At 34.5% G+C, this 24,935-nt stretch overlaps 1 protein-coding gene across 3 annotated transcripts in view; it reads left to right on the forward strand.

Annotated features, from left to right (window-relative positions):
- IL1RAP (interleukin 1 receptor accessory protein) overlaps window positions 1-24,935 on the forward strand; it is a 122,806-nt gene that overhangs the window by 79,468 nt on the left and 18,403 nt on the right. For 2 of the 3 annotated variants that reach the window (XM_068545464.1, XM_068545465.1), the window contains exons 4-8: window positions 847-1,033; window positions 12,026-12,191; window positions 14,582-14,653; window positions 16,624-16,750; window positions 18,942-19,090. In XM_068545464.1, coding sequence (XP_068401565.1) covers window positions 847-1,033; window positions 12,026-12,191; window positions 14,582-14,653; window positions 16,624-16,750; window positions 18,942-19,090 — 701 coding nt within the window. Of the gene's footprint in view, window positions 1-846; window positions 1,034-12,025; window positions 12,192-14,581; window positions 14,654-16,623; window positions 16,751-18,941; window positions 19,091-21,997; window positions 22,067-24,935 lie in introns of those variants that run through there. The other variant, XM_068545466.1, reaches the window with a different exon arrangement.

Genomic DNA, 24,935 nt, shown 5'->3' on the forward strand with positions numbered 1-24,935 from the left:
CTATTTCTTCTGTTTTATATTTTGGTTTTTTGGCCACAAGACACGTGGGATCTTAGTTCCCTGATCAGGGATCAAACCCACAACCCCTGAACTAGAAGGCAAAATCTTAACCACTCGCCCGCCAGGGAAGTCCCTCCCCAGCCATCTTAACATGTTTTATGTGTTTGTTAGTTTTTTCCTCATGCTTGACTTTTTTATATATGTGTACAATAACTTTGGATGGTTGTACCATGATTTTTTTTTTTACAGTCTTCCTTTTCATAGGTTTTTCTACTGATTCCAATATCTTCCTTGCTGATATAGCACAGGATGGGCATTTTTGATCATGTGCTCTCTCTATTCTCACTTTTCCTATGTCTATCATGTGAAAAAATCTCCAGAAATAGGATTACAAGGGCAAAGGCTAAGGCTTTTAAAAATGTTTTTGGAAACAAATTTAATTTTCCAGAACTCGTTTATATCATTATCAACCATGAGTTAATATGCTGTTCTTACCTGTGGCTTACCAGTACTGAGTGTTATTAAGAATGTTTTAAGGGTAAAATTAAACATTATATATATGAGTAGACACACACACACACACACACACACATACATATGTATGTTTAGGAACATATCTAAAAATCTAAATAGTTTATCAATAGTAGCTAATTGTGTCTGTTTTTATTCTGTTGTGTCAGTTGTTATAGGAAATACCTCCATAACACATTTAATTGTTACATGAACTCAATATATAAATAAAGTCTCAATACACAGCAGTACTTCACTTAGCTCATTTTAATGTGTTTGCTGCATCAAAACAAATGCAAATGAGACTGCCCATTCATTGCATATTTTTCTTTTCAGGAACACTACATATTGCAGCAAAGTTGCATTTCCTCTGGAAGTGGTTCAAAAAGATAGCTGCTTCAATTCTCCCATGAAACTTCCAGTGCATAGATTATATTTAGAATATGGTGTTCAGAAGATCACTTGTCCAAACATAGATGGATTTTTTCCTTCTAGTGTCAAGCCAACCATCACTTGGTATATGGTAAGCAAACTAGAGGGCATTTACCCTCTCTAAAATGACAACGATTATTTGTTGAGTTAATATAGAAACAGATTTTTCTCATCATCATTTCCTCCTTAATAACTTTATACAAATGTTTTACTGCTTCCTCACTTTGTACCATTTTAAAGGAAGTGGTGGAGATGCTTTGCCTCAACCCACCATGTCTTAAATTACATTCACTGGACTACCAGAACTACCTTATTTCTATTAACTTCCTGTGAAATACAATTTGAGAAATATTGCCCACTTCTACTCACTGCTGAGTGAAGTCAGAAGCTGCTAATTCATCTGGTGAATTTCAGCTCTTTGGTTAATAAGTACTGTATTTTATTATTTGTATGTGTTTTCATGTTTGCCTTCCTTTGTGGGCACAGTCGATCTGTGATCTATTACACATCTGAGAGCTTTGAAAAGCATTTAATCAAAATATGAAAGTGTTGGAAGATGACACTTGGGGCAGCAGCATAGTTTTCTAATCTCTTCAAATATCCACCTGAGCCAAAGCCAAAAACTCCTGAAAAACATTTAAAACAAAACTCAGTGACAAGTTATGCATAAGAATCACTTTCAGTAAAATAAGTGAGATAAATCACCAGTACAAACCATATAGAATCAGAGTCTATAGAGAAGGAAGCTGATGGAAATAATATGGCATTTGGCAGGCTCAAGAACAGGAGAAACCCCAAAAAGCCAGTGGGTGAAGCAGTTTGAGAATAGCAGATGAAATTTTGCTCTCTAATAGAGAGTGAGTCCAAGAAGCCTATAGCAAGACATTTTGAAGGAATTGGAATAGTTCTAGTGCCTCGGAACTCTGAAAAACAACCACCCACACTGAGGAAAAACTGCTAGGAATGGAATCAAAATAAACAGGATCAGGGTAATGTAGAGGAAGGAAGGAGAACCTGCTGAGAATGGAGGAGCAGAACAGAATCAGGAAATCTCAAGACTGTAGTTTTGAAGAAGGATCTCTGTGAAATTGGAAAATCCTGCCAAATCCTAAAGCTCAGAAAAACTAGTTTTACATAATAATGAGCAACAAAAAGAATCAAGGTAAAATCCCATTCGAAGCTATAAGAAAAAAAGAGAATAAGAAGCAGAATAACATTTCTATAGAAAAAAATAAAAGCATTCCAGAACGACCTATTGCAACCTACTGTTTCAAAAATTGGCACAAAGACATTAAGAAGTGATGCAAGATGAGAGAGAATAACAAATAAAAATTAGAAAATTCCAGAAATTATACAACTCAGTAAAAACTTAGAAGAAAATTTATTATTTCAGAAATAAATCTAAACTAAGAGGAGCAAACAGAAAATAAACACAACAAATAATGCCTTAAGATTAAAAGAAAGTGGAATGGAGAAAAAATTTTGATCAAAAATGAATGATGAATAAAAATAAAAAGGTTAGAATGGATATACCAATATCATATAAAGTAGACTGTAAGATGATTAATATTATCAGAGATAGAAAGGACTTTTCAGAATAATAAAAGGGTCAACTCATCAGGAAGGCATGAAAATAATAAAAAAGTATATATGCTTAATAACAGTGCTCAAAATACATGAAGGAAAAGTTGACAAAATTGAAGGAAGAAATAGACAATTCTACAATCCTAGTTGAAAATTTTAGTATCTGTCTCTGTTTAAGCCATTAATGAAGTGACTTAGGGAGCCAACTTTAAGAGTTTTCCATTGGCCAAAGATGGAACAATTTAAACTTTAGTAAGGATATTAATTGCAGTAGGTCGAATCTAATGAATTAAATTTAAATCCATAAGTTCGTAATGATATTTCAAAATATGGCCACATTTGGATGAGAATAGGAAATAAAAACGTTACCTTGAAAACCAGTAAATAAAGGAGAAAAAAAGCCAAGATTTTATTCTGCTTTTCTATAAGAAATGTATTGATATATTGAGTAATGACATAGTGCAGGGAAGTGTATTTTTATAAAAGTATATAATCACTTTGCAAACCCCAATGAATTACTAAATCTAAGCATTATGCATCAATGACTGTTAATATCATAAGGAGAGAAACAACCACTTTTCTTCTGATGAAAGAAAACAATATTACCTATAATTGTGCCATATGGATTCAATCTGAGTCTGATAAAACCTTTGGATCCTGCTGCCATTTTGCAGGAAATATAGAGAATAGAGGAATGTATTGATCTGTACCATGCGTTTGCAATCAGCAAAATCTAAATTGTGAGACACTCTACAGGCCAAATGTCTTGTGTTAGTCAACAGATAAATTGCAAAAAATGAAAGGCATAGAGTGAGAATGTACAGATTAAAAGAAACGTAGAACATTTAAAACACTAGAGTGGATGAGAATATAGTATCTAAGGACATATGAGTGATAAAATCGTACATGAAAACAAGGAAGTGACTTCACTATGAAGGTATAGATAGTTGCTACTTTGGGGGATAGTAAAGAAGGTGTGATTGACATGGGGCATGTGGAAGGCTTTCAAGGGTGACTGGTAATGTTCTATTCCTGGACCTGAGTGGTGGTTTTAAAAGTATTTGCTTTATACTAATTCATTAACTCACACATATGTTTTGAGTGCTCTTCATATATGCTTCATTGGGTAGTAAAATGATTAAGAGGAAGGGAGATGATAGGAAAGGAAGGGGAGGTGGAGGAGACTGATTTAAGATATATAACAACCAATTGCAATGTATGGACCTTAAGTGGATCATGTTTTGCTCAAACAAACTATAAAACATGCTATGAGAAAGTCAGGGAAATATGAACATAGACAGAATATTGATGACATCAATAAGTTATTATTACTTTTTAAATTATGATAATGGTAATGTAGTTATGTTTTCAGGAGGGGTCTTGTCATTTAGAAGTACACACAGAAATATTTACAAATTAAGTTGTATAATGTCTGTGGTTTGCTTTGAAATAATATTGGGATGCAGTGAGTGGGTATAGATGAAATAAGACATAGCCTGAATTGGTACTATTGACTCTAGATATGGGTACAGGGATCATTGTTTATTCTATGATTGTACTTTTCCATAGTAAAAAGGATTAAAAGAATTATATTAACAATTTGACATCAATAAGTGTAATATGTCTTCTGGTTAAAAAAATACGTTCATCTATTTATCTGCAACAAGGTCTCTTGTTTCTAATGAGACCTACTCACTTTTTCTATATTTTGAATACTTTATGGTCTGAAAATATAATTTTACTTTTATACATATTCTATTATTTTCTCCTCTTTTTCCTCATGTATTCCCTCTGCCTGGAACATCCTCTTTTTCTCCTTTAGAACAAATCAAATTCTACACCTTTGTAAAATGTTCCCTGTACTCTCCAGCTGAAATAAATTTTCCCTCATATACCCTCAATTAGCTATTTATTTGTAACTGTTTCAGTGTCACTTTTCACTTTATTGTTTTATAACCATTTATTCATGCATATATTCAATACATACTTGTTGAAGATCAACTGTATTCAATGCAATATATCTGGGGTCTGGGGGGTACATGGTAGTGAATGTGATATATGCCCTCCCCAACATAGTCCCAAAGGGTCTCAGTTTAATTCAAACAAGTTTATAAATAAGAATTCCTGTTCTTATCAAAAAGTAGAATTCTAAGTTCTACAAGAGTGTCAAAGAGAATTTATTGTTGGTTTTAAGAAGAGGGACAGATTTACATGCAGGTATTCTATGAGATTGACTATATCTTGAGGGCAAAGTTATGCCATATCCATCTCTGTATCTCCAATGATTCCCAGACTTCTGGTTTTCCTGATTGGACCGATGTCGGTGCTATTAACCAAGGTATGAAATAGCAGAGGAGGAACAGGTTTGGGGATCAAGTAATGAATTTAAATCATGTCATATTGAGTTAGACTTATCTGTGTGACATCTAGGTGGCAGTGACCAATAGGTAGTAGCTACATGTGTATGGGTCTGGAGCTTATAAAAAAAAAAATCAAAGCTGGAGACAGAGAATTGGATACATTTATGTGATAGTTGAAGCCCTTAAGAAGACAAAATAAAGTGAGAAGAGAAAAGGGCTAAGATAAAAATCTGGAGAGAATGTTTATGGAGTGAATGAAAGCCCAAAGCCTGGAAAGAAGACCGAGAAAAAAAAAGTCATGGTGGTAAAACCATCACCATGGCAGATACCCAACAATGTGCAGATGACTAAAGAGGATAACCAGTAACCAGCCATCCTTTCTATTCCCTGATTATGAAAAGGTTGCTATGGATGTGTGTTATACTGCTTTTTATTTCTTTATGTTTTGGTAATTGACACCTTTACTCCTAAGTGTGCTTCCATGTTGGGAACAAGATCAGGGTTCTTGGTAGCTGCATTTTCCTATCACTGTGTAGCAATGCTGCTATTGTTTTTTTGCTTTCCACCTTCTACAGTCGCTCCCTGCATCCACCAAGGTATTTGACCCTCCTACAGTAGTCCTCTTTCAGTTGTTATCAGCTGAATCCCCTACCTTGACATTGTAGAAATGGTCTCTTTTAGTAATACAAATAACTCTATGAGAGTTAAAAGACACATTAATCAGTTCCAGCAAATTTGCTTCCCTGTTAGCAGAAGGATGAAAACTGATGAATTGAAAGAAGGAAAAGGAAACTAACACTTCTTGCATTTTACTAGTGCAATACATTGTGCTATGTACTTTAAATGTTATCATATGTAATACTCATCACAGTCCTTCAAGGTAGATATCATCCTTGTATAGATTAGGAAACAGATGTTTGGAGACATAAACAATAATAGTTAACATTTACTGAGCACAGTAATTCTTCTAAATGCTTTAATAATTTCACTCATTATCGATATCTCAACGTGAGGTGGACTCTCTTGTTTTCTCCGTTATGTAGTCAAGGAAACTGAGCTGTAGAGTGGTTGAGTGATTTGTCCAAGATCACAGTGATTTGTCCAAGATTCAGCACTATGCAATCTGTATCAAGAGCCCAGACTTTTACATTATCTTATACAATTTGCTCAAAATAATCCAGCTGATAATAGGAGAATCTGGAATTTCAGGCCAGTTCTGTGTGGTTCCAAGACCTATGCTCTCCAGAAATGACACAGAGAGGGAGGTCTAGTCTTTACTTCTGGGGGGTAGGGAACTTTGAAGGGCAGAGCAATCTTTGAACACAGATTGGGTTGTAGGCTGGGCTGTGGAACATAAGGAAACCTGTGAAAAGAGAGCCCTGGAAAATCATAAGGCGCTCAGAAAAGATGAGATTGGAGGGAACAGAAAATCTAAAGTTTGTATTTTAGAATCTTAGTTTAATGGGGCAGGATTGAACTTTCTTCCTCTGCATGTCTTCTCTTCTCTCATCCTGTCTTCTGCACGGCATGGTTTTCTTCATTCAGGGCCCAGGGTTCACAGTTCTCTAGTTCAACAATCCTGTGAGTCAAATTGATGTTCAGTAAATGTTTGTTGAGTAAGCCAGGATTTGTAACCAGCCTGGAAAGCAAACCATGGTTTGTAAGTGATTTACTGAATTTCAAATAGCCAGCTTCTAAAAGAACTTCTGGGACACAACATGTATATAAATTGGAGGCTGCCTGTTTATTCACAGGGTCTTCCAAATATATAATAGTAATGACACAGGTAAGTGTGATCTTGTTGTTGTTTTTACTATTATTATGAAATGTATTCAAAGAACTGAGCTTTAAAATATGGCGAGCCATCTTAACATTCATATTCTTGGATTATTTCTCTTTCTCATTGTGATAATTAGGTATTTGAATTATTTTTCCCAAAGATACTTATAAAAACAAAGTCAGTTTTCCTCTTCTTACTAAGGATCAGAGGGACCACTTTATTGGGTGCTTTGGATGTTACATTTATAGCAGCTGCTGAAATGCTCTCAATTGCTGTTTAGCAGAGTAGATATCATTCTGGATATCAATTTTCAAAAAGCGGGTTGTCCTTGTCCTCAGTGTGATCATTAAAATTGGTATTTTACATCCACCTTTAATTTTCAGTGTGAAATTAAGCAGAATTGGTCAGGTGTTGTTTATAAATCTCTCTCAGAAAATAGGAAAATCTTTGCTTTTTCTGACAAAGTGCCATCAGGAAAGCACATTTCTGAAACAGTGCCAGGCTTGGCCTTCTTGTTGGCATAGCACATATGGTTGGGAAGCTAGTCCAAGGTCTATCTAATAGACTTTATTTTTAAAGTGCTTGTTTCAATTTGATCTGACAGCTTAGTTTGGTTCTTTATCTCCTCCCTTTTCCTAAAGTCCCTATATAGTGATTTTTAACCTTTGGTATGAAGGAAGTGTGTATCATATTTTCTTTCCAAACTATACATATTTAATTATGTATATATGCATATATACACATAGCATTCTACATATAATTTCAGGGCTTCTGAGGACCTAAGATTCATCTTTTAAACTTAAACTAAGTTCAGATATCTGTGAAGCCTTGAGGTTCAGTTAGGCTGAGTGAATCACCCACTCTACATTTTGACAGCACTTAATTTATATCTCATCTTTGTTACTATAATGATTGCATAGCATCTTTGTTACTATAATGATTGCATTTCTTCTGTACTAAGTAGTGACTTCTCTCCTTTGCTTTCCCTTGACTATCAAGTGCATATCACAAAACTGAGCCAATATACTTTGTATTTAGGAATTGATTAAATAATTGAATGAATTAGACTGGACTAGAAAATTCCATGGAAATAAGTGCCATTTCTGTTTTTACTGGCTACTTACTGTATGCCCAGCTTCTAACACAGTGCCTGACACATAGGGGAGATTTCGTATGTATCTATCACATAGACACAGTTCTGCTGTGTCTATGCATGACATAGTTCTGCTCATTGAAAGTGACTGATGTATAAAACTCTTATGAGTCTTTGTGAACAATTGTGGTGTATTTTATAACAACTTAATCTTGGAAGCAAAAATGTCAATAGATAGTTCTAACTGTTTTAACCTCATATCTCAGTTTAACTCTTTGTATCCTTACTTCCACTTTCCCCACCCATCCTACAACTCACCCATCCCATGTCTTATAAGTCTATATACTCACCTTCTTATTATCATTTGCATACCACGTGAGCTTGCAGCTCCATGTCTTATGTCTTTGCTTCTCTGGTTCAGTTCATATTTTTGATCATGTAACACCAATGTATTGAGCATTTACCATGTGTCCAGTATTGGGCAAGTAGCTGGCTATGCAGATACAGTACTCATCCACCCACCCGACCACTTTACCCCATAGAAGTAAATTTTCTGGAGAAAGAGACAAGTGAAAAGAGATCATTATGATAAAGTTAGTTAAGTATTAACATGGAGGGCAAAATGTTATAAGAGTGAAGGGAAGTTGTTCACACTTTTTCCTGTCCCTGGAGCGTCCTTCTCTGTGTCTTGCCCTCCTCCCGAATAACTGTTAATAATCTACACATCCTTTAAGATCCAGTTCAGATCTTCTTTCTCCATGAAGAGTTTCTAAATGTTTTCTGTTTGGTCTTCTTCCTCCACTTCCCCACCCCAATATGCCTTTCACAGCATTTGTTGCAATCCTCCACTAGAGGATTAAGGATTACTTACAGGTTAAGAACTGTGTCTTTTCCATCCTTGTGCCTTAACATAGTTCTTTAAAAGTTGTAGGTTTACTGAATGGACATATTTGTTCTTATTTAGTCATGTCATCCCCTCACCCACACCCCGTACCTCACCACATGATTTATTTCCTCTCAAGGATCTCAAAATCATTTCTTATGCTGTTCTTTACCTATATACTGCGGTAGTTTGCCATGGCTACCATTATGTGGTTGAAAAGTTGCTCTCCTATTTAACTTCTCTCTTTTAAATTCAGAATGAGGAACTGATGGCTCAACTAAATGAATGACTTGTCTTCTGGTCAGACAAGTGTTTGCTTCATAGTGGAATCCACTTACTGTTAACCCATTTCTTATATTTGGAAACATGTTTTTATTATTCTTTGGGTATTGAGATCTTTGTTCATATCTTTTTTTTTTTTTTTTTTTCCTGGATTCCAAATAAATGATTTTGAAATCATCAAAAAGTTTGCAGGATTTATTTTCAGGAATAGTTTATTATGTTTAAAAATGCCCTTTGTGTCTTAGGCCCATGAAGGGCCTAGAGAAGCAGCTGCTTATAAGAAGTAGAGAGAGCTCATCAGATATTACAGACTAAAGTTAATGGGTATTTATAGTTCAACAATGCCCTGAAGCTACCCTTACCACATACATAAACACTTAAAATGTAAAATATTTTCTTCATTTCCTTTTCTAACATGTCTAATAGCTTTTAATTTTTTTTCTTTTTCCTCTTTTTTTTTTCTTTTTCTTTTTTTTTAGTTAATTTAATTTTTCATGGTCCGATTTTTCTGAATAGTAGATTAGACCCCAAAGTTTTCCATTATTTTTTATGGGATATTCCTCAATTTGAAATAATTTTCTAGACAAATCAGCTCCAAGAAAAACCTGTCCTTGGCCTACATTTTTATCCTACCTTATGGAAAGAAGAGAAAATCCCAGAACACCTGACTTACAACACTGACACATAGGCCCAATGATAGTCTTAGGCACATCCAGCCCAAATTTCAAGTTCATCCTCAAGAGTCTGGAATAAGGTGAAGAGAAAGGGGGAGCTGGCAAGAGATCAACACACACCTGTTTTATAACATTTTCCTTGCTATTTAGATGTGTCAGATTCCATTTTTCTGTTAATGATAAGTCCATGAGGGTGGATTCTTTGTTCTATTCCGTGCTGTACTCTCAGAACCTCAAAAAGTGCCTGGCATGTGGTTTATTGATTAATACTCAAGGGTGAATGAATGAATGAATGAATGAGAAGACTTTGAGTCAGAAGCATTTCTTTATATTTGTAGCACATACTATGACTCCTAAAACGATGTGTTTGAAATAGTTTTTACATAAATGATATTTGGTGAGTAAAAGAAAAAAAAGTTTTTTTTAACATTTTATTAAGAAGTACTGTTGACAAGTTTAGTATTAATAGCTAACTTCTCATACTGAAAAGTATGCTTTTCCAGTTTACCACTAATTGTAAGAATCAGCCTCATATAAGAGTCACATCACACTATTAACACTGGGGCTGGCCCCAGGTAGGTCAGGACCACAGTGTAGTGTGAGACAGTGTCAGGTGGGATTAAGAGCAAGGGCTACAAAACACGTAGATCTAGGTTTAAATTCCAGCTCTGACACTGCTTGGCTCTATGATAACGGCAATCACTTAACCTTTATAGTCCTTTGTATTTTCATCTATAAAATGGGCATAAGAGCATTCCAAATTTGCTAGGTTTGGAATAAGGATTGGATGTGATAATGGAGTATACCTAAGCACAGGTCTCAGTATAATTTTTTCAGCCTCAAGTAATGGATGAAAATTGGTGTTCATTCTTGGTTAAGAAGCTAGTGAAAGACCTTTACTCAGCTGTGTAAAAAACTGAGTTTTAGCTCTGCACTGTGTTACCTAGAATATCTCTTTACCTATCTCATTTTTTTCCACCTGAAAACTAGGGCATATTTAGTCTGATCTGTCTACTTCACAAGGACTTGAGAACAGCTAAGCTAACACATGAAAGAGGCAAATAGCTTTGGACTGTTTAAATGAAAGGTGCCAGAAAAATCAAATAGAGTTCTATAGATAGTCTAAACTCAATTTAAACCAAATCTGACATAAATTTATTATAAGAGTACAGGGCTTTGTGGCCTTATACTTTGTGATAACCTTAGAGTATTAAAATATTGTGCTGATGTGACAATTTTCTAGAGGCACTGCTTATCAAAACAGGATAAATTGTATTCAGAAAAATAACTGAGTATATGTCATTGTCCTCTTGATGATCATCCCCATGAATCAAAATTTTAGTACTATTCCTAAAAGACGTTATTTCCTGTGACAAAGAATTACAAAATGTTCCACTTAATGTAACTGTCATATTTCAAAACACATGCTCCAGGAATTGAAGTAAGAAAACCTTGAGGATACAAGAATTAAAGTTAAATATGTGAACACGGGAAATTGAAAGTACAACCTGGTAATAGACTCCCAGAATATTAAAGATCAAGAGGACCCAATTCTTTTTGTCATAGATGAAGTATTGATTTTTAAAAGACAAACACAAGTTTTTCTAAAAGTAAATGTTCAATGCATATTTTTGTCAAATATGATGTATTGATTTTTTTCTTGAAAAGAAAAAAGTAAAATGACATAGCCAATTAGTGGGGCTGAGAGATCCAAAACAGGATTCTAGTTATGTTGAATGAGATATTTTAACCTCAAAATTTAAAAAAACAACAGAGTTATATGAAAATATGAGTTGGAGCACAAATAAACTCTTAACTCTTGGTAAGACTCATAAAATTTATTTTTAAATTCTGGAGTCTGTACTATTCAGCTAAAAAAATGGGATAAGTAGAAGAAAAACAAAGAAGTTTGGAAATAACTGATACGGTGATTCACAGAATGATCAAGAATGCCAAAACCAGACATCTAAAACAGTGCCTAGTTTGTCAGAGTGACTGTATTTCTGAATTAACATAATCAGTGAAAAAACATAGAAAAATGAAAAAAAAATTATTCTTTAAGTAGCAGGGTATGCATTTACTTAAGTTGCCTTAATCATTTTTTGAAACTTTAACCTTGCTTTACTATTAACTTGGAATTCCCAGAATTTGAATACTAGATCTTGAGACAGGAAGCTTGTGCTTTTGAATTCATATTTCAGTTAAGAATGTTAATTTTCCTCTTGCAGAAATGATAATAAAAATTACTGCATTCATTCTTTGCAGAAACATCATCAAATACATGACCAAAATAGTTTTGTAAAAAGTATAGCCAGCATAGCTATTTCTACGTTCTGTGCAAAGTTAGATGTGTATGCATATATTTGTTTGTATACTTTCTATGCATGTATCTAAATAGTAAACATCTTTTCCTTTAATTCTTCTTAGGGCTGTTATAAAGTACACAACTTTAATAATGTAATACCCGAAGGCATGAACTTGAGTTTTATCATAGCCATGGTTTCAAATAATGGAGATTACACATGTGTTGTTACATATCCAGAAAATGGACGTACCTTCCATCTCACCAGGACTCAGACTGTAAAGGTGGTAGGTAAGCATGATTTGTATTAAGTGCGCACAACAAAATGCAGTAATTTTGTTTAGGCTCTTAAGAGTTTATTACAAACAAGTGTGTAAATTCTGAAAGAAAAGAGGGTTATCTTTTATCTTCACTGCACTATTCCCAAGGCCTCAGCAATTCCACATAGATAGTAGGCATTTAACAGCTATTGTTCTACTGAATGAATATGTGGACGAATGAAGTAAAGGCAGCTTGGAGAGTGAAAAGAGTGCCGGACATATCTGTGTTCAAATTATACCATTGCCATTTATTAGCACTATGACTTGCCTGTACTCTAGGACTACAACAACCTAACATTTAGTATAGTTCAGAATATTAGAAATAATATACATATTATGCTAATGCAGTTCCAGGCAAGCAGTAGAAACTCAATGAATATTAGTTAATACTGTTGTCAAAAAAAAGTATTTTACTTGAATTAAGTAAAATATGTCTTTCATGTACTGGAACTTCTGTAGCGATTGCTGAAGCTATTTACTGGCCGTGCTCAACCATTGCTTTCTTTGGGGGTGAGAAACAAGAGAAGTGGAAAAGACAGTGTCTAGGCAGAGTCAACAGACTCCCATCAGACCTAGAAATCAAGAGAACCAGTGTCAGGATAGGTGCCATTTAGAGGAGAGCCCTAAATACTACTGTGCCCACTGTATTAAAAATGACAGGGCTTCCCTGGTGGCGCAGTGGTTGAGAGCCTGCCTGCCAATGCAGGGTACGTGGGTTTGAGCCCTGGTCCGGGCAGATCCCACATGCCGCGGAGCAGCTGGGCCCCTGCGCCACAGCTGCTGAGCCTGCGCTCTGGAGCCCGTGAGCCACAACTACTGAGCCCGCATGCCTAGAGCCCGTGCTCTGCAACAAGAGAAGCCACCGCAATGAGAAGCCCGCGCACCACAACGAAAAGTAGCCCCCGCTTGCTGCAACTAGAGAAAGCCCGCGAGCAGCAATGAAGACCCAGTGCAGCCAAAAGTAAATAAATAAAAATAAATAAATTTATAAAAAAGAAAAAAAAAAAATGGCAGCATATCAGAGTGAGGTTTTTTTCATACCCCATCTTTTAATAGATGGAAACATTGAGTCCCAACAACAGAAACTAACTTGCTTAGAGAAGCTCCCTGAGTTAGTGGAAGAAGTGATTCTAAATCCCAGGCTTCTCACTCTTTGTTTAGGGCTTTTTCTACTAGTCTGACACCAAGTTCAGCACAATTTTTTTAAAGGGCTTTAACATAGTGCAAATAAAATTCACATCAAACAATTTTGTAATCACTTCTCTTTCTCTGCTTACCTTTGGAATAATGCGGAATTGGGGATGGATTCAGAAGAAAAATCAGACTAAATTTAGAACCTAACATGAATGGACATTGAAAGTCACATGAATAATCTAACCATATATTCATCTTGGTAATTGTTTCCAATGTATATATACTTCAATGTATTCATTTTTGGAGAGTTGGGAACAGGCACGCATGGTCACTTTGACTTATAGAAATGGAAGTTGACAGACACATATGTGAGGGGTGTGTGTTTCTTATCCAACTCCCAAGTTTGTTTTTTAAAACTGAAGCATTGAGTACTTATTATATACCAGTAGGATGCTTTAATATGCATTACTTAATTTAATCCACATAATGAACCTGTGAGGTAAGTTTAATTACTCTCATCTTAGAGTTGACTATATTAGATTTTCAGAGATTAAGTAAAAAAAAAAAAAAATTTGTATTGTTTGTATATGGTCAAGTCAAGGTTAGAACCCTGGTCATTAAATCTTTGAAACTTCTACTCTTAAATACTACACTATTAAACCCTTTCAGGGCATCTTTCTTTCAGTTTAGGAATATATAATGTTATAAAAAGCAGCAATCCTATGAATGGATATTCAACTGATAACTAGATAGCAGGTAGACTTACGTACTGACCTCACAATTGTGATTTTGAATTTTCCATTTGCTTGTTCATTATTTAATACTTACTTATTTAACCATTTCCCAGACTAGACACTCTGGGCATGTTGAAGAGAAATACGTAGAAAAGAAACAATTGAGAAAGACTTGAAATCAATTAATTATTAAGTAGTATGAGAAAGAAGTTTGTCTCAATTAGGCTTTGGGAAGCAAAAACACTGGAAAAACATTCTATCCGAAACATGAAGGATCCTCAGTATATTTTTTTTTCCTTTGTTTGCTTCTTTTAAATGAAAGAAGTGTTGTAATTGACTATCCATTGAGCTGTGGGCCCCCTCAAGAATTGACAAACTATGCCAGGAAGTTGGGCAATGCTTTACTGAAGAGCAGAATTTTGAAATGGGTTACGTGGAATTAAGGCTACATGATTTGACATTATATCCCTTTGTCCCTTCCTCTCTATCACAGGCTCTCCAAACGATGCATTGCCTCCCCATTTCTATTCACCCACTGATCTTGTGGTCTACGAGAAAGAACCGGGTAATTATAGCTGTGCCTCGGAATATCAGTGAGATTCTCTTAATTACAAGGAATAAAATGTCACTTAAGTTAACGCAAGAGAATAGAGGGCTATTGTAAAGAAACACATGAATTGAAACTGAAGTGCTATCAGAAACCTAGTCAGCTTTGGGTATTAGCTGCTTCATTGATCTTGTGGGCAGCTCAGGGATTCTCTGCTTCTCTCACAGCAGATGCTCCCTTCTCCCTCTGTGAGCAGTTTTCTTCTGATTAGCGATTTCTGTTTGATGCAAACTTTAGCCTGTGCAGGACTTTGGTTTACCGAGACTTCAACATGAGCACCAGACGTCCTTTAAACTTCTACCCCACTACAAAGGAGCAGGGGGTAGACCTGGAGTCAGAATTGTGAATTCAACAAGTAACAATTAATAGGACGAGTACACCTTGATTCAGAACACCACTGAATGAGTATGCTGGCTACTTGGGTTTCCTTTTAGTTTTCATAATTTTTCATTCTAGACAAAAATCATTTGGAACTGACCAAATAAGGCATAATCTGTTATTCTTCTGACTCAAAGCCTCTCACAGTTAACTTGAAAAACCATAGAAAATTTTAACATTATCTTATCGCATCCTTACCAATAAATTCACTTCAAACCCAATGAAAAGTATAAAAGAAAATTTGTTTAAAATGTACTAAAGATAATAGAAGCAGTGTTCAATGTAGGTGGAGAACAACAATACCCCCCCCCCCCAAATTAAGAAAAGGTTTCAAATAGTGATCTGCCTTGTGAAAAAATAATACCAAGGGGAGTCTGCCAACCCCAAATGGACCAGATTTCCTAGAATTAGTAGTGGTTTTATGTATTAATATGAACATTCTTCCTGCTATTGGGGTAAACCCTTATTAACCTTCTAAATATCTTTCCTCTATCTATCATAGTATGGTTATAAAAACATGCCTGAATCCATGTTCACTTTATAACTGGAGAGGAAGGCATAAAAACCATGCACTGGAGAAGAGGATAGAGTATGACCACTCAGTGAGACAAACCTGAGTTCAAATTGGCATGACAATATAACTTATCATCTCAACCTGGACACCTTTTGAGAGTGAAAACAGTTGATATTAATAAATAACTAGGAAAGCAAGCATAAAACAGGACTGTTCTGGGCAAACTGATACGCAAAGTCAGTCTAGGTCAAATCCTGATCTGCCACTTATTAACAATTTGACCTTGGAATGACATGTAACATCTTTAAGCTTTAGTTTTTGCATCTGTAAAACATGAATTTAAAAAATATTTCATAATATTTTGTTAAAATTAAATAAGCTTATTAATAAGTAGCCAAATATAATAAATATTTAGCACAGTGAATTATTCAAAGTTCTCAGTGAGTGTGCTGCTGTTGTTGTTGTTATGAGTATTATTACCAGTTTTGCCTAGAGATCCCCCTATCCTCATGTTCCATCTCAGAAGGATAGCATAGCATTTCTATTTATAAGTTGTCTTTAAACTCATTGACTGCATCCTGATAGCTTGAGCATTTCCAGATGCAGCCTGCCTGGCCAGTCCTCTCAGTGATGGCGTTGCCCCATCTTTTCTGGGCCAAGGTCCAAAGATCTGGAGAACCTTACCTCAATCACCCATTGTTTGGGAGGGAAATAACAAAGAGTAGTCCATGGAGGTTTAGGGCTAAAAAAAGGAATGTTGTCAGAGCCTTTTTGAATAAATACTGTCATTTTAGAACATATATAGGTTGTATTAAAAGATGGGCAGTGTAATAGTTTTATATAAAGCTGCTGTCCTTTTCTTGGTTTGTTTCTTATGCAGTGAAGGAAAAAGGTTACCTTATGGTAGCCCACTTGAAAATTAGTCAGAAGTAGGGTTGAAGGCACACATAAGTTTTATGGCTTCTGATTAATCACAGAATAGAACCAATATAACCATGTGAAAGTTACAAACTGATGAGTTAACTTGTTTTTTTAGGAGAGGAGCTACTCATCCCCTGTAAAGTCTTTTTTACTTTCCTGAAGGACTCTCGCAATGAGGTTTGGTGGACCATTGATGGAAAAAAGCCAGAGGACACCAATATTGACGTAGCTGTTAATGAAAGGTATCATTGACACAGTCAAGGGGGTGACTAACCCTTGTCCCTCAACCTAATGCCTTCCAGTGTATGCTGATCAATGAAAATTAAAATTCTACTTTTTGCCTATCATTAACAAAATTCAGCAAGATTTTCAAGTCTTTAGTGGCTACACCCCAAAGCAAGATTATTGGACTTGCAATCCAAGCCCCAGATGCCACCTGATGATTACATCTTTATGATACTCACTTGAAGGTAGATGGAATGCATATCCTATATGAATGAAAAGGCCAGGATATAAGGTTGTGGATAGATGAAAGCCTGCCCGTGTGGCCCTATTCTCTTTCTCAAGTCTGGAGTCTGGGCCTATGTTTTTGTGCCTCAGATAATTGTGTTAGTTTCTTGTCTTATAGTCAGCGTATATTTCCTATCTTCCTCCTCTTTCTTAATTTTCATAGCATACAAGTCACATTTTTAATTGATAATAATTTTTTAATATTGACTAAATACATTAATGTTCTTTAAATTTTATTTTTTAAGTGGATGGGGTGGTAATATAGCTCATTCTTAAAGTAACAAGCTGGGTCATTTTATTCATAAATAAACATGACTTTTTTTGAAGTGGCTTGAGTTGGCAAGGAGAACTGCAACAATTAATAAAAATGAGCAGCTGACTAATTACATGACAAAGTAGTTCTGAAAACTTACGCCTTATCTATCACCTGTGTGTGGATATATCTTGGGCTACTTGAACTTCTAGAATTTAAAAGATATTTATTCCCTACTAGTAAACTTAGACTTTATGCAGAAATTATGAAATGTCATCAGGTACTATGCAAGATACTTAGTCCCTAACTGAGTAGATTTTATAGGAGTAACAATGATAGAACAGAAATGCCAGTATAATGTGATAAATGCAGTGAATGGGAAGTATGGAATGTTAAAGAAAGATTTAGTTGGGGATTCCAGTCAGCTTTAGGGGATTCGGTAATGCTTCTCAGATGATAGAGAGACTAAATAAAGATTTGAAAGATGAGTAGAAATAAACTAGATAAAGAAATAAAAAGTATGTTCCTGGTAAAAAGAACATCATGTGCGATGGTGTGGAGGTTTCGAGAAGCAGAACGTATTTAAAGATACAGAAGGAGTTTCCTGAAATTGGAGCAGTTTTTGCTGAAGGAATTGATGAAAGATGTGGCTGGAGGCACAGAAGGAGAGTTATTATTTCAGGAATTCTGAATATTGTGCTTCCAATCCTCATAATAATAATGAATGAATAGTAATGAAAGTCATGTTGTTCTTCTTTGCTGCTATTGAAACACAAGTCCCTGTTCATTGTTCAGCAGTGCAGTTAAGCTTAGGTTAAATCCATCACAGTCCTTAACCAAATTCTCATGACCTACAGTAAACTGCATCAGAAGAACCTGGATGTCAGTCAACTGTAGGAGAGAGAATTTTTTTTTTTCTCCTTTTGAGCAAAGTAGTTCAAAGGGATCGTAAATCTTGATCTTAGACCCAGAGCACTTGATCTCTAACTTGCTGAGAATTGGATATATTTATTTTCACAAAGTTTACTTGCTCTGAGAAGTTTCTTCTTTTTAGGATATAACCATGAGGTTTGACCAAAATGTTCTATCCGTGTTCAAAATCCAAGTTTTGGGAATCCCTGAAATGCATCAACTATCACTGTGGGATGATAATGATAATAGCCTATATGAATATTTATTAAACATTGTTCTAATACTTATGCGTTAACATACTCAATCCTCAGAATTCTTGAGTAAGTTAATACATGCAGTGCAAGATGTAGACATTGCCACTTTCCTCCTTTTCAAAGGAGGAACTAAGATGTGGAAAGATTAGTTACCATGCCCAAAGTATATAAACAATAAGCGGCAAAGCCTGGATAAAACTCCAAAGGGGTCGGGCCTTAGAAGCTTCTCTCTAAAATGATGCTGCATCCTACCTCAGATGTTTGAGGATAGGGGACGTTTCCCTTTGAAGACAGATCTGTAGTATGATGCTAACTCTGGGAGTTGATCTACATATTGGGATTGTGTGTAGTATAGATGGTAAAGAATGGTCCTGGAATCTACAAGCTAGTCTCCTTTTGTAACTCCTTTTGGATCACAGGCAACTCAGCTAATTGACATCCTCACCTAGGATCTCTGGCCCCTGAGTCTCGCTAATGGTTTGATTTTCTTTCCCCTACTTCTAGTGTAACTCTGAGTATGACAGAAGACGAGACAAGGACTCAGCTTCTGAGCGTCAAGAAAGTTACTGCTGAGGATCTCAAGCGCAACTATGTCTGTCATGCCAGAAATGCCAAAGGGGAGGTTGACAAACCAGCCAAGGTGAAACAGAAAGGTAATGGATGCACTCAGCAGATGAATCTGTGAACTCCAAATGCAACACTGAGGTGAATAAGAAAAAAGGAGAAATTGAGAACGAGAGAGCTCCAGCACTTAGCATATCTGACACATAGTAATGAATTAAAGTTGAATGAAAAAATCTTGAGAGAAAGTTTCCATTTATATAAAGATACTCAAAATATTATAATATTTCTTATAGTTTCAGTGTCTTAATGCCCAAATGTGACTTAAAAATTCCATATGATTATGATAATGAGGCATAGTTTTATATCTCTATACAGTCATGAAAAATGAAAAATAAAGAAAATATTTAAAGCTACCAAAGATTTAATAAAACTGGTAGAGTCACTTATTGTTGGTGAATTGTAAAGACCCTTTTAGAAATCATTGACGGCAGAGTTTAGGCATTACAAAAAATGGTCGTACCATATGACTTAATACTTCTGGAATTTTTCCTGAACAACTAACTTAACAGAAAGAGAACTACATCCCCATCGATATTCTTAGAAGCATTATCTATAATAATGAAACATTATAAATAGCAACCATCTAATTGTATGCAAGTAGTTAAGATATAAAATATTCTCAAAAAATATAATTTTAAAAACTATGTGCCAATATTCAAGCAGGTTTATAATATACCACTAGCCACAATTGTTAAAATGAAAATTAATTAAACTATGACTTAAAATGCTGTAAAATGATTTCTATGTCGATATTACTATGTTTTCCTACAATAAATAAAAATTATAGAGCTTTCTTGTGTGAGCTGTTGCTCCTGAAACATACTGTGTCTAAGATCCTCTATGGGTCTCTCACCTAACAAGGAACCCCAGACAATTAATTCTTTCATGAATATTTTTCAGTGATCTGGATAATAATGATGATGATTCATCATCACACATGAAGTTAAGCCATTCAGGGTTATTCTGGATCCCAGTGTCAGAGCCTATAATGTTTATATAAAAAATGTTAATTTATAACTGCTGCATTTTTCAATGGGAGTTAAACCTTTTTTAAAACTGATGAGAAAACAGACTTCACTTTAACATTTTATTACAATTTAGAAAGTAAAGAGCAAAGGACTGAAGTGTATGTGCCTCTTAAGAAGACTTAGTGGATTTGTTCTGAAAAGTTAATTGCTTCTGCTCCTCAGAAGCTAGTGTAAAGAGAAAAGACTGAACCCCTTGACGTAAGGCAGTGTTTCCCAAAGTTAGTTCCTAAGAACACTACTAAGACTCTTTATAGTACTGCAATTCATTATTTTTACTCCAGACACAGATAGCCTATGTTGGAATACTGGTTTCTATGTAATCTAATTCTGTGACCTTGGAAAAGCCACTTAACCTCTCTGAGCTTCAATTTCTTTCTATTTAAAGTAGGCAAAATAATACCACTCCCTCATAAGGTTGTTTTAAAGTACTCAGCACAGTTACTGGCATATATATGTATGTACATATTAAATGCTCAAGGAATGTTAGCTCATTATTATTACTTCCACAAGATTTTCACAGGTATTATTTGACAAAGTCTTTTATACTCAAGTATCATTAAAGTCTGGGGTAAGCAAAATCAATCAATTTAGTTTAGTTCAGGGCCCCTTAGGTTCTTTAATATGTTAATATTTGATGTGAATATCTGCAAGGGGTTGGAATATAGTAGGCAGGATTTTTTCAAATATATTTGATTCCAGATTCTTTAAGTATGGAGCATTTTGTGGGATTCATCTTCTGAGGCATGTGTTTTGGGAAACATTATGGAGGAAAACATAAATTAATAACATTGTCAGATGGATAGAATCAAAACAATCAATTAAAATAATGTTTAATCTAGGAGTGATGTGGAAGCCTGTCCACCAGAGCTGCTTGAGTAACTCTCCTTTCACAGAAGGCTGTGTTCTCAGTGGTTTAATATGAATGGCATCAGGAGTATGGAGTGACAAATGCAGCTACTGGGCCAGATGATCTGTGCTGAAATTGCATTAATATTACATATAACCCAGTTGGATCTGTGTACATCCAGTGGTACCAGAGGTGTTGTTTACTTGGATTCTATTCTGGGCCAGCTAATGCTGAAATTCATAGGTGATATCTATGTTCACATTCATACACTATATGTAGGGGTCTTTCTCTGAATTCTGAATTCATTGACAAAGCATTCTATGTACGTCGCCAAGATGATAGGAAGAGGCTAGAGCCTAGAATGAGAAGAGTTAACTGGGATAGGTCTTTTGACAGCTGCACAATTTCATCTAGTCAGTTAAAGCAAAGTATTAAAGGAAAGGCAGCTAATGTCAAAACGATAAACATAAGTTTTATAATAGCAGAGTTGTAGGGACTCAGGCACGGTGTAGGCTGAACTTTATGAGAACCTGCCAAACCTGTTGCCAAAGAGGTTGTACCATTTTACATTTCCATTAGCAGTGTATATAAATTCCAGGTGCTCTACTTCCTCACCTACTTTTGGAGTTGTCAAACTTCTAAATTTTTGCCATACTAGTAGATAGGTACAGGTATCACATTGTTTTTAATTTGTATTTCTCAGATACTAATGATATATGTATGACATTACCATGAGCACTTTTTCATGGACTTATTTACCATTATATAATAGTTCTTCTTTTTGTGAAGTGTCCGTTTGTTATTGGGTTGTTAGTGATTATATCTATATATCTTTTCTCAGATATATGACTTGTAAATAATTTTATGCAGTTTGTGAATTTTTTCTTTTGATGAGCAGAATTTTTTAAAATTTCATGAAGTCCATTTAATAAATTTCTTCTATTATAGTTAGTGCTTTCTAAATCCCACAGTAACAATGTTTGATTTATAAAGACTTTTCTTCTATACTTAGGCTTATGATCAATTTCTTTTTTTTTTTTTTTTTTTTTTTTCCCATACAGAAACCAGTTGTTCTAGCCTCATATTGAAAGATCCCTCCTTTTTGTATTGAATTGTTTTGACAACTTGGCCAAAAATAAATAAATAAATAAGTGGCTCTATGAGTGTGGGTCTATTCCTGCATTCCCTATTGTGTTCTATTAATCTGTTTATGTATCTTTAGTCCAATACTACTTTGTCTTGATTAACAGCTTTAAAGTAAGTCATGAAATCATATACTTTATGTCCTTCCCTCCATTTTTTTCTTTTCTAAGATTGATTTGACTATTTTAGGGACCAAATATTTTTTCATATGGATTTTAATATCAGCTTGTCAATATCTACATAAAGCTTCCTGCAATTTGATTGAGATTGCATTAACTTATAAATTGATTCGAGGAGAACTGAAATTTTAGCAATATTGAGTTTTTTAATCCATTATCATGATATAGCTCTCAATTTATTTAGGACTAATTGAATATTCTCAGCAATGCTTTTTTTTTTAGTTTCGAGTGTACAGGTCTTGTACACATATAGTTAAATTTATCACTATTTCGTTGTTGATGCTATTATAATGATATTTAAAATTTTTCATTTTCAAATTGCTCATTGATAAAAAATAACCATGAAATTAAAATTTTTTATGGCCCTTTGACTTTTCTAAATTCACCAATAAATAGGGTTTCTGTTTGTTTTGTTTTTTCGGCGTCTTAGCGTTTTCTACACACTTGATCATGTCACCCACAAATAAACAGACTTTTACTCCTTCTCTTCCAAACTTCATACTTTTGATTTCTTTTTCCTGACTATTTCACTCTTTCGGACCTCCAGTAGCATAATCAGCAGAAATTGAGAACAGCCATCTTTGCATTGTTCCCTATCTTATATGGCAAATATTCAGTTTTCATAAGTATGATGTCATTTGTAGGTTTTTGTAGATAACTTTTATGTACATGAGGGATTAATCTTCTGTTTTTGGTTTGCTGAGAGTTTTGTTTCATTTTGTATTGTTTTTATAATGAGTGTCTATTGAAATTTGTCAAATTCTTTTCTTATCCATTGAGAAGGTCATATGATTTTTCTCTTTAATTCCATTGATGTTATACTTTACATTGATTGATTTCAAAATATTGATCCAACCTTTCATTTCTGAGATAAACCCGAACATCATCATGATTTATTATCCTTTTTTATATATATCTGTATTTATTTGCTAAGATTTTTAGAAGATTTTTGTTTATGTTAGGGATTTTGCTCATATATTTGTTCATGAGGGATATTGGTCTGTGATTTTCTTTTAATGTAATGCCATTGACTAGTAAAAATGTCATGTTGGCCTCATGATATGAGTCGGTTGATGACCCCTCCTTTGCTATTATCTGAAAACTTACATGTAAAATTGATATTACTTCTTACTCGAATATTTGAAGGGAATACCCAGGAAACTATCTGGGCCTGGTGTTTTCTTTATGGGAAAGCTTTTAATTATGAATTCAGTTTCTTTAGTAATTATCTGGATATTGTTTCTTCATGTGACAATTTGGGGAATTTGTCTTTCAGAGAAATTTTTCTGTTTCATCTAAGTTGTCACATTTTTGGCATAATTTTTTTACGTTATTTTTTATCTTTTTAATGCCTGCAGGATTTGTAGTGATTCTCCCTGTGTCATTCCTGATATTAGCAATTTATGTTTTCGCTCAATTTGCTCATGACTCAAGAAAGAGGTGTTCCAATTTTACTGATTTTTTTCAATGAACAAAGGTGTTTTCATTTATTTTTCTCTATTTTGTATTTTATTCATTTTACTCTGATTTTTCTTTTTGCTTACTTTGCATTTAATATGCCCTTTTTTTCTCTCAACTGAAGATGAAATCACATCATTGATTTTAAATAATCCTTTTTTCCAATATAAACATTCAGAGCTATAAATTTCCCTCATAAGACCACTTCAGCTGAAACAAATGATGAAATCTTGAAGTTTCCTTATCATTCAGTTCAAAATATTTTAATTATCCTTTTAATTATTTTTGACCCATGGTTTATTTAGAAATGTGTTACTTAATTTACACATTTGGGAATTTTCCAGATAACATTTTTTATTACATTATGTATTAAAATGTATTTGAATTTTAGAACTGACTTTATTTTCTCTTGATCTTGATAATTTTTGATATTTCATATTGTCATTTAAGTCTAGGTAATTTTTAAAAAATCAGCAATGGATATTAAAAGGCAGGGAAAGGGTGCCTCTGACTTAGAACTACCTGGGAAGACTGTATAGTGAAGTGGAAGGAACATGGGATTTGGTGCTAGACAGACCTCAGTTCAACTTCTGGCTCTGGTGCAGACTGTCTGTGAGACTGGAGGGAGCAAGTAATAAGTACTTAGCACGGTGTGGCACATTTGATTCTAATTTCTAATTTAATTCCTTCATGGCCAAAAAAATATAGTCTGCATCATTTCATTTCTTTTAAGTTTATAGGTGCTTCTTTTATTTTTTTAATTCCCAGCAGGTTGTCTATTTTGGTGAATGTTTCACATGAACTTAAAAAGGATGTATATTCTGCAGCTTTGGTGTTCTATAAATGTCAACTAAGTCAATTGGTGTCAGTGATGTTCAAGTCTTCTATATGTTTATTGATTTTTTAAAATCTGCTAATTCATCTTTTGAGAGAAAGCAGTGTTGAAATTTTTACATAGAATTATGTTTTTTTCTAATTCTCCGTTCAGTTCTGCCATTTGCTTCACATTATTTTGGAATTGTGTTTTTAGATACATACACATTCAGGATTGTTATGTCTTTTTGATGAATTGACTCTTTTAAATTATGACATGTCTTTTTTGGTAATATTCTGTGTCTGATATTAATTTAGCCACTCCAGATTTCTTATAGTTAGTATTTGTATTGTATATCTTTTTTCATTCTTTTGTTTTATCTATCAATGTCTTCATATTTAATGT

This window comes from Eschrichtius robustus, chromosome 6 (genome assembly GCF_028021215.1).
Source record: "Eschrichtius robustus isolate mEscRob2 chromosome 6, mEscRob2.pri, whole genome shotgun sequence".
In the NCBI taxonomy this organism is placed as follows: domain Eukaryota; kingdom Metazoa; phylum Chordata; class Mammalia; order Artiodactyla; family Eschrichtiidae; genus Eschrichtius; species Eschrichtius robustus.